The sequence below is a fragment of the Marmota marmota genome, unplaced genomic scaffold (assembly GCF_001458135.2).
Source record: "Marmota marmota marmota unplaced genomic scaffold, marMar, whole genome shotgun sequence".
Lineage (NCBI taxonomy): Eukaryota > Metazoa > Chordata > Mammalia > Rodentia > Sciuridae > Marmota > Marmota marmota.
The window spans coordinates 1,931,964-1,943,993 of NW_026000294.1; the positions used below are offsets into that span (position 1 = coordinate 1,931,964).

General features: G+C 35.1%; 1 protein-coding gene and 1 non-coding gene across 2 annotated transcripts in view; both read left to right on the top strand.

Moving 5' to 3' along the window:
- Positions 1-12,030, top strand: part of Tex11 (testis expressed 11) — a 252,258-nt gene that overhangs the window by 125,664 nt on the left and 114,564 nt on the right. The window contains exon 14 of the mRNA XM_048797231.1: positions 4,312-4,449. Coding sequence (XP_048653188.1) covers positions 4,312-4,449 — 138 coding nt within the window. The remainder of the gene's footprint in view (positions 1-4,311; positions 4,450-12,030) is intronic.
- Positions 7,743-7,882, top strand: LOC125614450. The gene has a single exon (XR_007345038.1). It is a non-coding gene; the product is annotated as a small nucleolar RNA SNORA8 (small nucleolar RNA).

The window sequence follows — 12,030 nt, forward strand, 5'->3', positions numbered from 1 at the left end:
GGAAGCTATGGTATGCTTCTACCTCCAACCAATATGTGGTAATAGAGAACAGTTATGTCCCTGCTTGAACAATACCCTTCCAAAAAAAATACAAGACATGAAATGAAAAAAAATTAATGATACTGATGATCAGGCAGTGAAGAATGATCCCTGGGAAATAGGAAACATGATGAATACTACAAATGTATAACTTACTGCCTTTAGTTTCCAGGCTATAACTTGGGAAAGGGAACTGAATTGTAACCTGCCAGGCATCCTTATTTGGGGAGATGATACTGAGAATCTAGGGACACCTAGTCATCTAAAGTTCATAGTACAGAGAATCAGAGAGGGGTGCATAGCAGAGAGAGAGAGAGAGAGAGAGAGAGAGAGAGAGAGAGAATCCCAGCTGGGCATGGAGGTGTACACCTGTAATCCTAGCAGCTCGGGAGGCTGAGACAGGAGAATTGTGAGTTCAAAGCCAGCCTCAGCAAAAGTGAGGTGCTAAGCAATTCAGTGAGATTCTGTCTCTAAATAAAATATAAAATAGGGCTGGGGATGTGGCTTTGAGGTGGAGTACCCCTGAGTTCAATCCCAAGTAGCAAAAAAGAGAGAGGACTGGGGCTGTAGCTCAGTGGCGGAGTGCTTGCCTGGCATGTGTGAGGCACTGGGTTCGATCATTAGCACCATGTAAAAATAAATAAAGGCATTCTTACCATCTATAAGTACAATTTTTTTTTTTACTAAAAAAAAGAATCCTAGTCATCAGAAGGTCCTCCTCCAGTGTTTAATAGAGGGTGTAACCATCTAAAATATTAAGAGGATAAGTACCTGGCACTCACATACATCTGGGCATAGAGCCCATTTTTTTGTTTGTTTGTTTTTGTGGTGCTGGGGATGAAACCTGGAGCCTTGTGCATGCTACATAAGTGATATACCACTGAACTACCTCCCCAGACCACTAGAACCTGTTCTTACCACTCAGACTGGAAAATCTCTAATTCATGGGACATTGGATAGAGAACTGAGAAGAGTCTTGCCTCAGTAGTAGGGAATAATTAATACCTCACTGAGCCCTGCTCCAACCCAACTTAAAAAAATAATTTAAGTGCGTTGTGAAAGGATCAGATTGATCCCAAAGAATTTAATTGCTTCTTACAGCAGAGTTTGAGAAATTTTAAAGCTATACAGAACACCCAGCAAGGTAAAGTTCACAATGTTTGGCATCCCGTAAAATAGCCAAGCACACAAAGAGGCAAGGAACACAATCTATAGTGAAAACAGTAAGCAATCAATTGAAACTGACCCATAAATGACATAGAAGATTAGAATTAATAAAAAGGGACATTAAAATATTTCTTATGATTATATTCCATACATTTAAAAAGCTAAGCAGAGGCATAGAATATATAAAACTACCCAAACCAAACTTCTAGGGATGAAAATTTAATTTTTAGGATGAAATTAATATCAGATAGTATTAACATCTGATGAGACATTGTAGAATAAGATTGGTGAACTTGAAGTAATAGCAAAGAAGTGACCCAAACGAAATACACAGAAAAGAAAAACCTTAAAAGAGTATCAGTAACATCAGGTAGCCAAATATATGAGTAATTGGAATTTTCAAATGAAGAGGGAGAGAAAAGTATTTGAAGAAATAGTGGCCGAAAAATCTAAACCCACAGAGTCAAGAATCTTAACAAACTCCACATGTAAGGAAAATAAAACTACACCAAGGCACATAATGATCAAATTGCTTAAAACCAGTGACAGAAAATATTGTAAGAGTAGCCAAGAAAAATTATACCCTACATATAGAAGGTGGAATGAGATGAACATCATTACCCTAGGTACACGTATGACTGCATAAGATGGTGCAATGCTACATCGTGTACAACCAGAGAAATGAAAAGTTGTGCTGCAATTATTATCAAAATGCATTCTGCCTACATATATACCTAATTAAAATAAATAAATTAATAAAAAATTAAGGAGAACATCAATGCAAGCAAGAACTCAGTTGAGCAATATCTTTAAAATAATGAAAGAAGGGGCTGGGGCTGGGGCTGGGGCTCAGCGGTAGAGCACTCACCTAGCACGTACAAGGCACTGGATTTGATCCTCAGCACCACATAAAAATAAATAGATAAAATAAAGGTATTGTGTCCAACTACAACTAAAAAAAATTTAATTTTTTTTAAATAATGAAAGAAAACCCTGGCAACTTAGAATTCTATACCTGACAGCAAACATTGTTTAAAAAGAAACAGTTGGTGGAAATGTAAAATGGTGTAGTCACTATGGAAAATATGTCAAAAAGAATTAAAAGCACAACTTTTTTTTTTCCATACTGGGGATTGAACCCAGGGCCTTGTGCATGGGAGGCAAGCACTCTATTGACTGAGCTATATCCCAAGCCCATATCCATATATTTTATTTTATTTTTTAATATTTATTTTTTAGTTTTTGGTGGACACAACATTTTTATTTTATTTTTATGTGGTGCTAAGATCGAACCCAGCGCCCCATGCATGTCAGGCGAGCGCACTACCGCTTGAGCCACATCCCCAGCCCTCCATATATTTTAAATGCTTCTGAGTGATAAAAAGAAAAGAACTATTGATCCATAAAAATGGGGAACAAAGTTTAAGAAACAAGGAATTGTACACCTAAAACAAGGAAACAGAATCCCTTATAAGAGCATGTAGTGACCTAGGACTTACACATAATTTCTGCAAAATAAAATGGTATTCTTTTTCTCTTTTAGAGGGCCTTTATTTATTTCTATACTGAGAATGTGAAAAAACTACTTTAGAATTCCCCTTTGATTCTTTGTCTTCCCCCTCATTTTCTAGTCTTGATGAATGATTTTTTTTTTTTAGCCTTCACTTTCAACCCTGGAAAAGAATGTAATTTTATATCTAGTAAAGGTAGTGTTTTACCTGCTCAACACAGCTGTTTCTACTTGAAAAGGGCATTTATTCCTTAAAGGACCTAATGATTCATGTCCTTAACTGAAAACTATGAACATTCTTGATAATGTAGAGGGGACTCATTTACCTTACCTTGGTGTTCATAAGTGATCTAAGTTTTCTGAGATTTAAAAAAAAATCCAGGGCTGGTGTTGTAGCTCAGTGATAGAGTGCTTGCCTAGCACATGTGAAGCACTGGGTTCAATCCTCAACACCACATTTTAAAAAATCAATAAATAAAATAAAGGTATAAAAATACAGACTATTTCTATTAGATTTTTCTTTTTCTTTTTTTAATTGATTTTATTTTTTAAATACATGACAGCAGAATGCATTACAATTCTCATTACACATATGGAGTACAACTTTTCATATCTCTGTTTATAAAGTATGTTCACACCAGTTCATGTCTTCATACATGTACTTTGGATAATTATGTCCATCACATTCCACCATCATTGTAACAGATTTTTCTTTTTTAAAATTAAGAGGCCATTCTTTAGCTGTTGGAAATGGTGACCTACTCCCCTAAGTTTGTTTCTTAAATGGAGTGCTGAGGACCGAACCCAAGGCCTTGAGTATGCTAGGCAAATGTTGTTCCACTTAACTATGGCCTCAACCCCATTAGATTTTTCTTAATAGGTTATTACCACTGAAAAATTTAAAGTGAACTCAAAAGAAAAAAGTTTTGTATAAAAGCATAGCAGCATTTATTATAATAGTGAAAAACCTGGAAACTCATTAAATGTCCAACATTATGAAAATAAGAAAATTATGATATATTAATTATATTAAATGTTATATATCCCTTAAATTAACTGTGAAACTACATAACAATACAGATTATTATGTATAAAACAAACTTAAATGGAAAAAAAATAGATCATGAAATTGTATATAAGCTATGACTATAACTTTAAGTATACAAAAGGATAAAGTTAAATGGAATATAAAATAATGAAAATGGCTGTATTAGCATGGTGATTTATGGATATTCTCTTAAGATTTTTTTCATTGTTTTAATAACTTTTAAAATCGTGAATTTTCTGGGGGTGATTCACTATCTTAGGCTTTTTATTTTTTATGTGAAATACCTTTTTTTCAGTTTTATACATTGAACCTTGTGCATGCTAATCATGTTCTCTCTTACTGAACTATACCTACAGCCCCTAAAATCTCTAATGTGTGGGAAAAATAAAATAGAACAAACTTAAAAATTTTTAGAAAGTGTTTGTGTTTTGGTTGCCTAAAAAAGAAACCAGTATCATTTTTTGTTTGCTTATAGAGGTGAATTGGGAAAATTAGGGTCAAATGTAAAGATATATCTGTGATTTTATTTTTTCTTTTTAAACTTTAGGTCCAAAATTATGCTGATGCCCTACAATGGTACTATTATTCTCTGACGTTTTATGGATTTGGTCAGCTAGATCTGGATTTAGCCAAGCTGCAGAGGAACATGGCTTCCTGTTACCTGCATTTGAAACAACTTGATAAGGTCCTTTGATTTATCTATTTTCAGAGGCAGCAAATGTTCTTATATACAGTAGCGGAGACATGTGGTGTTATGACTTCTCAGCTGTATAGGATGTTTGAGCGTTCCTTCATATAGAACAAGGTCAAATTGACATTTTCTTGATTTGTGCATTGTAAACATTAAATGGGATTTTCCAAAAGGAGAAAGAATTTGAAAGACTATTAGTTTCATTACTTACTGTTTACTTTTTGCACCCTATTCTGAAAGGTAATATGTCATCCAAACCTCTGAAGTTATCTGCTACTAATCATCTGCAATATTGTACTAGGAAGCAGATTAAATTTTAATATCTTTCTTTTTCTTAAGCATTCATTGAAAGAAAGTACAAGAAGCCATTCTTTCATTTTTGGGTTATTGTCTCTTGCTTTTCTAACCACTCTAGAAAACATTTAGTAATTGACTCCTTAGTAAGACAAAATTCTAGAATATAAAAAAGATAAAAGCTTTTTAAAGATAAAGCCATCAGTGCTTTCAATAGTGATTGGGACATTTCTTCCTTTGGGTTATCATATAGTATGCACATAATAGGGGTATTGGCTCTTGCAGGAACAAAAAGCTAGAAGGACAAGTGTGAACTCAATGAAATATGAATGTTTTTTGTTGCATTTCAAATTTTAATGACAGGTTTAGGGGAGATATATGATTAACAGTAGTGATTGCAGACATTTTCTTTGAAGGTCTGTTTATTGTTGAAAGATTAAATATTTTAGATTTTCTTTGAAAGATTAAATATTTTAGATTTTCTTTTAAAATAATATTTACTATTTAGTTTATATGTCATAAATTCATTGCCCAGAAAAGAAGTTGAAATGTTACTTAATTTATTGTATTTCTTCATAGTATCATTTAACTGTGTCAGAACAATAGTTGCCTACTATTTGCTTTAAGACCTGAAAAGAAGATGATACTCAAATTTTATAACTTTCATAATTTGTGACACATTAGGCCAGATAGATTGGGAAGAACCTGGACCCAAAGGTAGAAATGCCATGTAGGAATGCATTAAACTGTAGACCATCTTTCAGGAAGATATCAAATCAGCTAGTCAAGATAGGGAAAAAAAGCACAATACTAGATCCTTGGCTAGGCTCTGAATTTATATAGATAAGCAAGGCATAGTTGCTTTCTACTTGGCCAAGCAGGGTATCATAATGGGCAGATAAGCAGAACATGACAAATGAGAGAAAATTAAGTGTTGGAAATAGTTCATAAGCCAGACACACTCGTAGTTGGCATCGCATAGCAGGCAACAGACTTGAACTGAGATCTGGACTCAGAGGCAGGACTCAGATATTTGAGGCATGGCATTGTTTGTAGATGAACTAGGAGGAATAAGCTAGGGCTCCATTACTAAAGGAACTGGCATAGAATACCTGCATAAAGAGCCATACTGAGATAAAATTACCAGGAGAGGAATACAGGTTGACAATGTTCCCAGACTTGAAGCAAGTACATTTTTATTTATTTTTGTGCTATTAGGGATTGAGCCCAGGGCCTTGTGCCTGTAAGGTAAGCATGTTGCCACTGAGCCCCATACCCAACCCTAAGGAGTACTTCTTAAATCTATTCTAACAAATGTCAAGTTTGGAACTGGAGCTTAGTGTAGGACTGAACCTATAATTGGGAGTTCAAATGTTGTTAGTAGTGAGTAGAATAGGAAAGCAGGAGACCAGGTGTATCTTAATAGCATAGACTCTGTATGCAACTATCATTTAAGGCCCAATTGGTATTGAAACCAAAGTTTATTTTGAGTATGTCCAAGGTAACCTTATTGGTTACTGTTAGTGTATTTCTCACTTGCATCCTTCCTGTCTTAAATTTAGGAGACATTGCTTGAATACTCTCCACATGTGGGGAATACTCTCCCATGTACTAGTATAGGCAAAAAGGTGAAAATATGCACAGTCTGTAAAGCTTTTATATTTGCACCATGCCAATGAATGGCCTTTGTTAATTTTTATTGTCTGCTTTTTACACTCCTTCCTTTGAGCTGCTTGGGCATTATTGTTGTTTTTTTAAAATATGATTTTAGTTGTAGATGGACATAATATCTTTATTTTATTTATTTTTATGTGGTGCTAGAATTGAACCCAGTGCCTCACACATGCTAGGCAAGGGCTCCACCATTTACAGCCCCAGCCCTGCTGGAACATTGTTGGGAAATTTTATGAAGCCATACTTATTGGATCTTCTAAAATTATGTGTTTTTTTTAAGCTAGGCAGTGAATAATACTGACTTTTGTTGACTTTCCTTTTTTGTTTCTTTTTCTTCTTCTTTTTTAATCTTTTATTTTTGTATTTTACAGTACTGGGGATTGAACCCAGGGGTTCTCTACCACTGAGCTACATCTCTAGCCCCTTTTTAATTTTATTTTTTTAAATTTTGAGATATGTTGTCACTGAGGCTAGCCTCAAACCTTGATTCTCCTGTCTTGGCCTCCTGAGTTATTGGGATTACAAGTGTGCAACACCATGCCTAGCTTCTTGATCACTTTCTATCATCTTCCCCACAGTAATGATTCCAAAACATTTTTCTGTCCTTGAGCCCCTCTGTCTTCTCCTTTGTTTTATCAAAAGATTTTAATATGTTTGTGATTGACTGAGCTTGTATCCAATGACATGAAGTTTATCAGTGTGTCTCCTCTTTACACATCCTTCTGTCTTGTCTCAGAGAAAGAATTACTTTTCTCTGGTAACTATTCTACAGGTCTCAATCCTATCTTTTTAATCTTCCTCTATTGTTCCTTTCCCCTGTTGCTACAATTATTTGGGCATCTTCCTTATTAAGAAACCTTCCTTCGGGCTAGGGTTGTAGCTCAGTGGTAAATTGCTTGCCTAGCACGAGTGAAGCACCGGGTTCGATCCTCTGCACTGCATGTAAATAAATAAAATAAAAGTTCATTTACAACTAAAAAGATATCTTAAAAAAACAACTTTCCTTCAACCTTAGTCATCATCCTCAAACTTCAGTTCTATACATGTCCTTTCTTTCATTGCAAAACTTTCCAGCCCCAAAGTACTGTTTATATTTTTTCAGTCTTCATCATTGAAAAATTATTTATTGACTATCTACTATATATTCAGAACCATTTGGGGGCTTGGGGACATACTCAGTGGTAGAATATCTGACAAACTTGTATAACACCCTGGGTTTCATCCTCAGTACCCCCCTAACACACACACACACACACACACAAAGTTTAATACTGTTTTGGCATTGGGGATATAGTAATGGACAAAATAAAAATATAAGTTGCACTGCATGGTATCTGCACTCTGCAGTTTCCTCCTGGTGGCATGTTCAAAGGATGGTGCAATAGAAATTCAGTATCTGGCATGGTTGGTTTTCTTGGCTTTATGCATGTTGAACCTGTTATTTCTATTGCTTACAGCATTTGTATAGTTCTTTATACTGGTTCACTTTGATACTATCTTCAATAATAAGACATAAAAAGCTAAATATTTATATACTTTACATGAGACAATGTTAAACAATATAGTGTAGGGCTGCAGGTGGAACTTAGTGGTAAAGTGCATGTTTAGCAGGTATGAGGTCCTGGGTTCTATCCCCAGCACCAAAACCAAACAATATTGTAGTTTTATATGCATAAACTCTACCTCTGGAGAGTTTATAGAACCTTAAGCCCAATATTCTAATTTTCTTATATTTGAGGACTTTGAAGTTTGTGGTTGGTGCAAGTCATAGACTTGAATGTTCTTGAGCAGGATGAAATGAGCTTGGGTTCTAAGTGTAGAAGCAATTTGTTACACTTTTTTTTTTGGTACTAGGGATTGAACTTGAACTCAAGGGCACTCAACCACTGACCACTTGCCCAGCCTTATTTGTATTTTATTTAGAAACAGGGTCTCACTGAGTTGCTTAGGGCCTCACTTTTGCTGAGGCTGGCTTTGAACTTGCTATCCTCCTGTCTCAGCCTCCCAAGCCACTGGGATTACAGGCATGCACCACTGTGCCCAGCATCACACTTTCATATAATGAGATCTTAAAACCTTAATGTTGATTGATAAATGAATCATTTTGGTTATTGTGTAAAGTTAGGGTAATGTACAATTGGATACTCTTTAAGTACAGAAATCCTATCCTCAGGCTTGCAACTGAAGTTTAGGTACACAGGTGGCATTCATACTACTATAGATTGATGAAACTAAAGCAAAATTTCTAACTACAGGGGCTGGAGTTGTGACTCAGAGGTAGAGCGCTCACCTGCCATACGTGAGGCACTGGGTTCAATCCTCAGCACCACATAAAAATGAAATAAAGATATTGTGTCCACTTATAACTAAAAAATAAATATTTAAAAAAATTCAAACTACAGATTATCTATAATATTTTCAATATCCTGTTGCAACACATGACTAAACTGATCAGGGTCACTCCAAGTGAATTTTGCTGACTGAATAAAGACACAGATACATAAAGTACCTTTTTGGGTTCAGTGACCACTCCTCAGCCACAGCTCCCACAAGCAGGGGCAAGGCAGGCAAGAAAGAGAAAAAGCACGCCTGGAACCCAGGTTTTATTGGGGAGAAGCCATTCAAATGAGACAAGGGTAGGGTTACAAGAAACAAGTAGGTGTAATTCAACACCCACTCCTGGAGCTGCACCTCTCTTATCCTAGTGAAGGTAAGGTCCAATTGCATTGCAATGTTCAGTACCTCTTTACTCAGGACTTAAAGGTGTGTACATAGATCCTATTCAGAGTGGCTCCCGACAATATCCATAAAAATTGAGACTATTTATAGACTGTTTTTTATACAACCTGAAGGGGAAACAACTATTCTTCACGTGGTGATTACATATTGTTTCTATTTACTATATGCGGTTCTAAAAATCATGCCTTTCCACTATAGGACTGAAAAGAGCTTTAAATGTAATCAGTAAATATAAACAGTAAATGTAATCACATGATGCTCACTAGATGGCACTGTGGCTTCTGTTTGTACTGTATTAGCCTCACTGATTTTGAAGTTATTTTGTATTGCTTAGATATGTATTGCATTTCCCACAAATATATCCTTATGGATGTAAAACAAAAAGCACTTAAGAAAATATCAGATGAAGGTGAATTGTGGCTCATTTGATGCAGGCGTAATGTACAAATACCCTAACTGGGGTTTTGAATAAAGTCAACAAGTATTTATTGAATGCCTAATCTGTGTCTGATACTATTAAAATAAGTAGAAGATATGGTCTGTTCTACAGATGAGCTTAAGATATTAATGCAGAATTGAGATTTACACATACAAAATACTTAGAAAGTAATAAAATATTATGTGCAATCATGTGTCAAATACTGCATGGTCTTAAAATAGGAATAGGAAGATGAGGGAATTTTATGAATATTGATTGAGTATACACATGACCTGAAGTTGAAAACAGTAACTGATACATTAGAAGACAGTGTCAGCTCTGAAGGCTGAAATAATGAGCCCAAGATAAAGACAAACAGGAAACAACAAAACATCCTATACTTGTATCCCCCAAACCAACTATACAAGAATAAAATAGATAAAATGTGGTTTTAACAGAAGCACATATAAAGCACAGGGCTTTTTGCTTTCTGTGAGCTCAACAAAAGCCAATAATACTAAGAACATTCTCCCAAATTAGACTGAATCAATTGAAATGCAGTTGGTCTTCCATATCTGTGGATTCCCCATCTGTGGATGCAACCAACAGCAGATTAAAAAAAATTGCATACTAAACTCATACAGACTTGTATTTTTGTCATTATTTCTTATACAACTCTGTGTAAAAACTATTTACATTGTATTAGGAATTATAAGTAATTTAGGAATGGTTTGAAGTACACCGAGGATGCAGGTAGGTTATACATAAGTAAGAGACTTGAGGATTCACAGATTTTGGTGTCCATGGGGTGGGAGTATGCTATTGGTGGTGGTGTGTTGGTATTAGAACCAACCTCTCACAGATTCTGAGGAGTGACTGTATAATGCACAGAGGGAGTAAAGTGGCAATTACTCTCTTTTCTACTTTGGTTAGAGCCTATCTAAAGTAGAGTGTTGGACTAGGGGCAACAGTTTTGAAGAGGCATATTGAAAAACCTGAACATGCTAAGAAGAATGTACTCAAAGATGATGAGAACACTAAAACCCTTCTTATTTGAAGAAGAGTTAAAGGAGTATAAAGGGTGAAAATGGAAGACTTGGGGGAAGCATATAGCTTTCTTCTAATATTTGAATTTATTTCCACTGGTGAGACCCACAAGGGGTAAGATTTTGGATCATCATAGACACTTTCTAGCTGGGTGTGAGGGCACATGCCTATAATCCCAGCAACCCAGGAAGCTGGGGCAGGAGGATTACAAGTTTGAGACCAGCCTCAGCAATTTACCAAGACTCTTCCCAAATTAAAAAAAAAAAAATTAAAAAGCTGGGGCTGTAGCTCAGTGGTAGAACCCCCATGGGTTCAGTCTCCAGTACTACAAAAAATGAAATAAATATATGTAAAAAACCACTTTCTAGTGATTAGAATTATGCAAAAATAAGGTGGATATTATTTTTTAAGTAAAATTGTTTTTTATTTTTTTAACCTTTATTTATTAATTATGTGTTGCTGAGGATTGAACCCAGTGCCTCACATGTGCTAGGCAAGTGCTCTACCACTGAGCTACATCACCAGCCTGGATATTCTTAAGATATAATGAATTTGCTCTCCTTGAAAGTATTTAAGTGGAGACTGAATGGCTGCTTGGTGTGAATGTTACAGAGGAGATTCAAATATCAGAAGAATTTTTTTTTAAAACTAAGACAACTTTGAGGTCTCCTCTAACCATGTTGTCCTAAGATAGTATTATTTGATAACATCTGTTATAGTTGAAGATTTTTAGAGGATCAAATTTAAAGATTATTGAATTTTAGAACAAAAGAGATATAAATCATTGGTAGATTCTTGCTAAAATAACTTCATTGAAATATTATTTATATACAAAAATGCATTCATTTTAAGTATACAGGTACTTGATTTTGACAAATTTAAGCGTACCCCAACGTACCCACTACCATATTCTAGATATAGAATACTTTCTTTATCCTAAAAGCTTCTCTTGTGCTCCTTCTCAATTCCGACCTTCACTCCCAGCCCCAAGCAATGACTGATAAGCTTTCCATCACTATAACTTAAATTGTCTTTCCTAGAGTTTCATATAAGTATAATCATACAATAGGTACTTCATTTTTTCCTTTTTTGATCTGACTTCTTTCACACGGTTTAGGAAGTCATTCATGTTGTTGCATGTATCAATAGTTTGTTCCTTTTTGTTGCTGGGTACTATTCCATTGTATGGATATATCATAATTTATTCATCCATATGTGGATGGATATTTTGGTTTTTGAGGCTATTATGAATAAAGCTACTATGAACATTCAAGTACATGCCTTTGGGTATCTTTTTCCTATGTAATTTATTTTTTTTAATTTATTGGTTCTTTTGAGTTATACATGACAGTAGAATCCATTTTTATATAACTATACAAGCACATAATATATCTTATTCTACT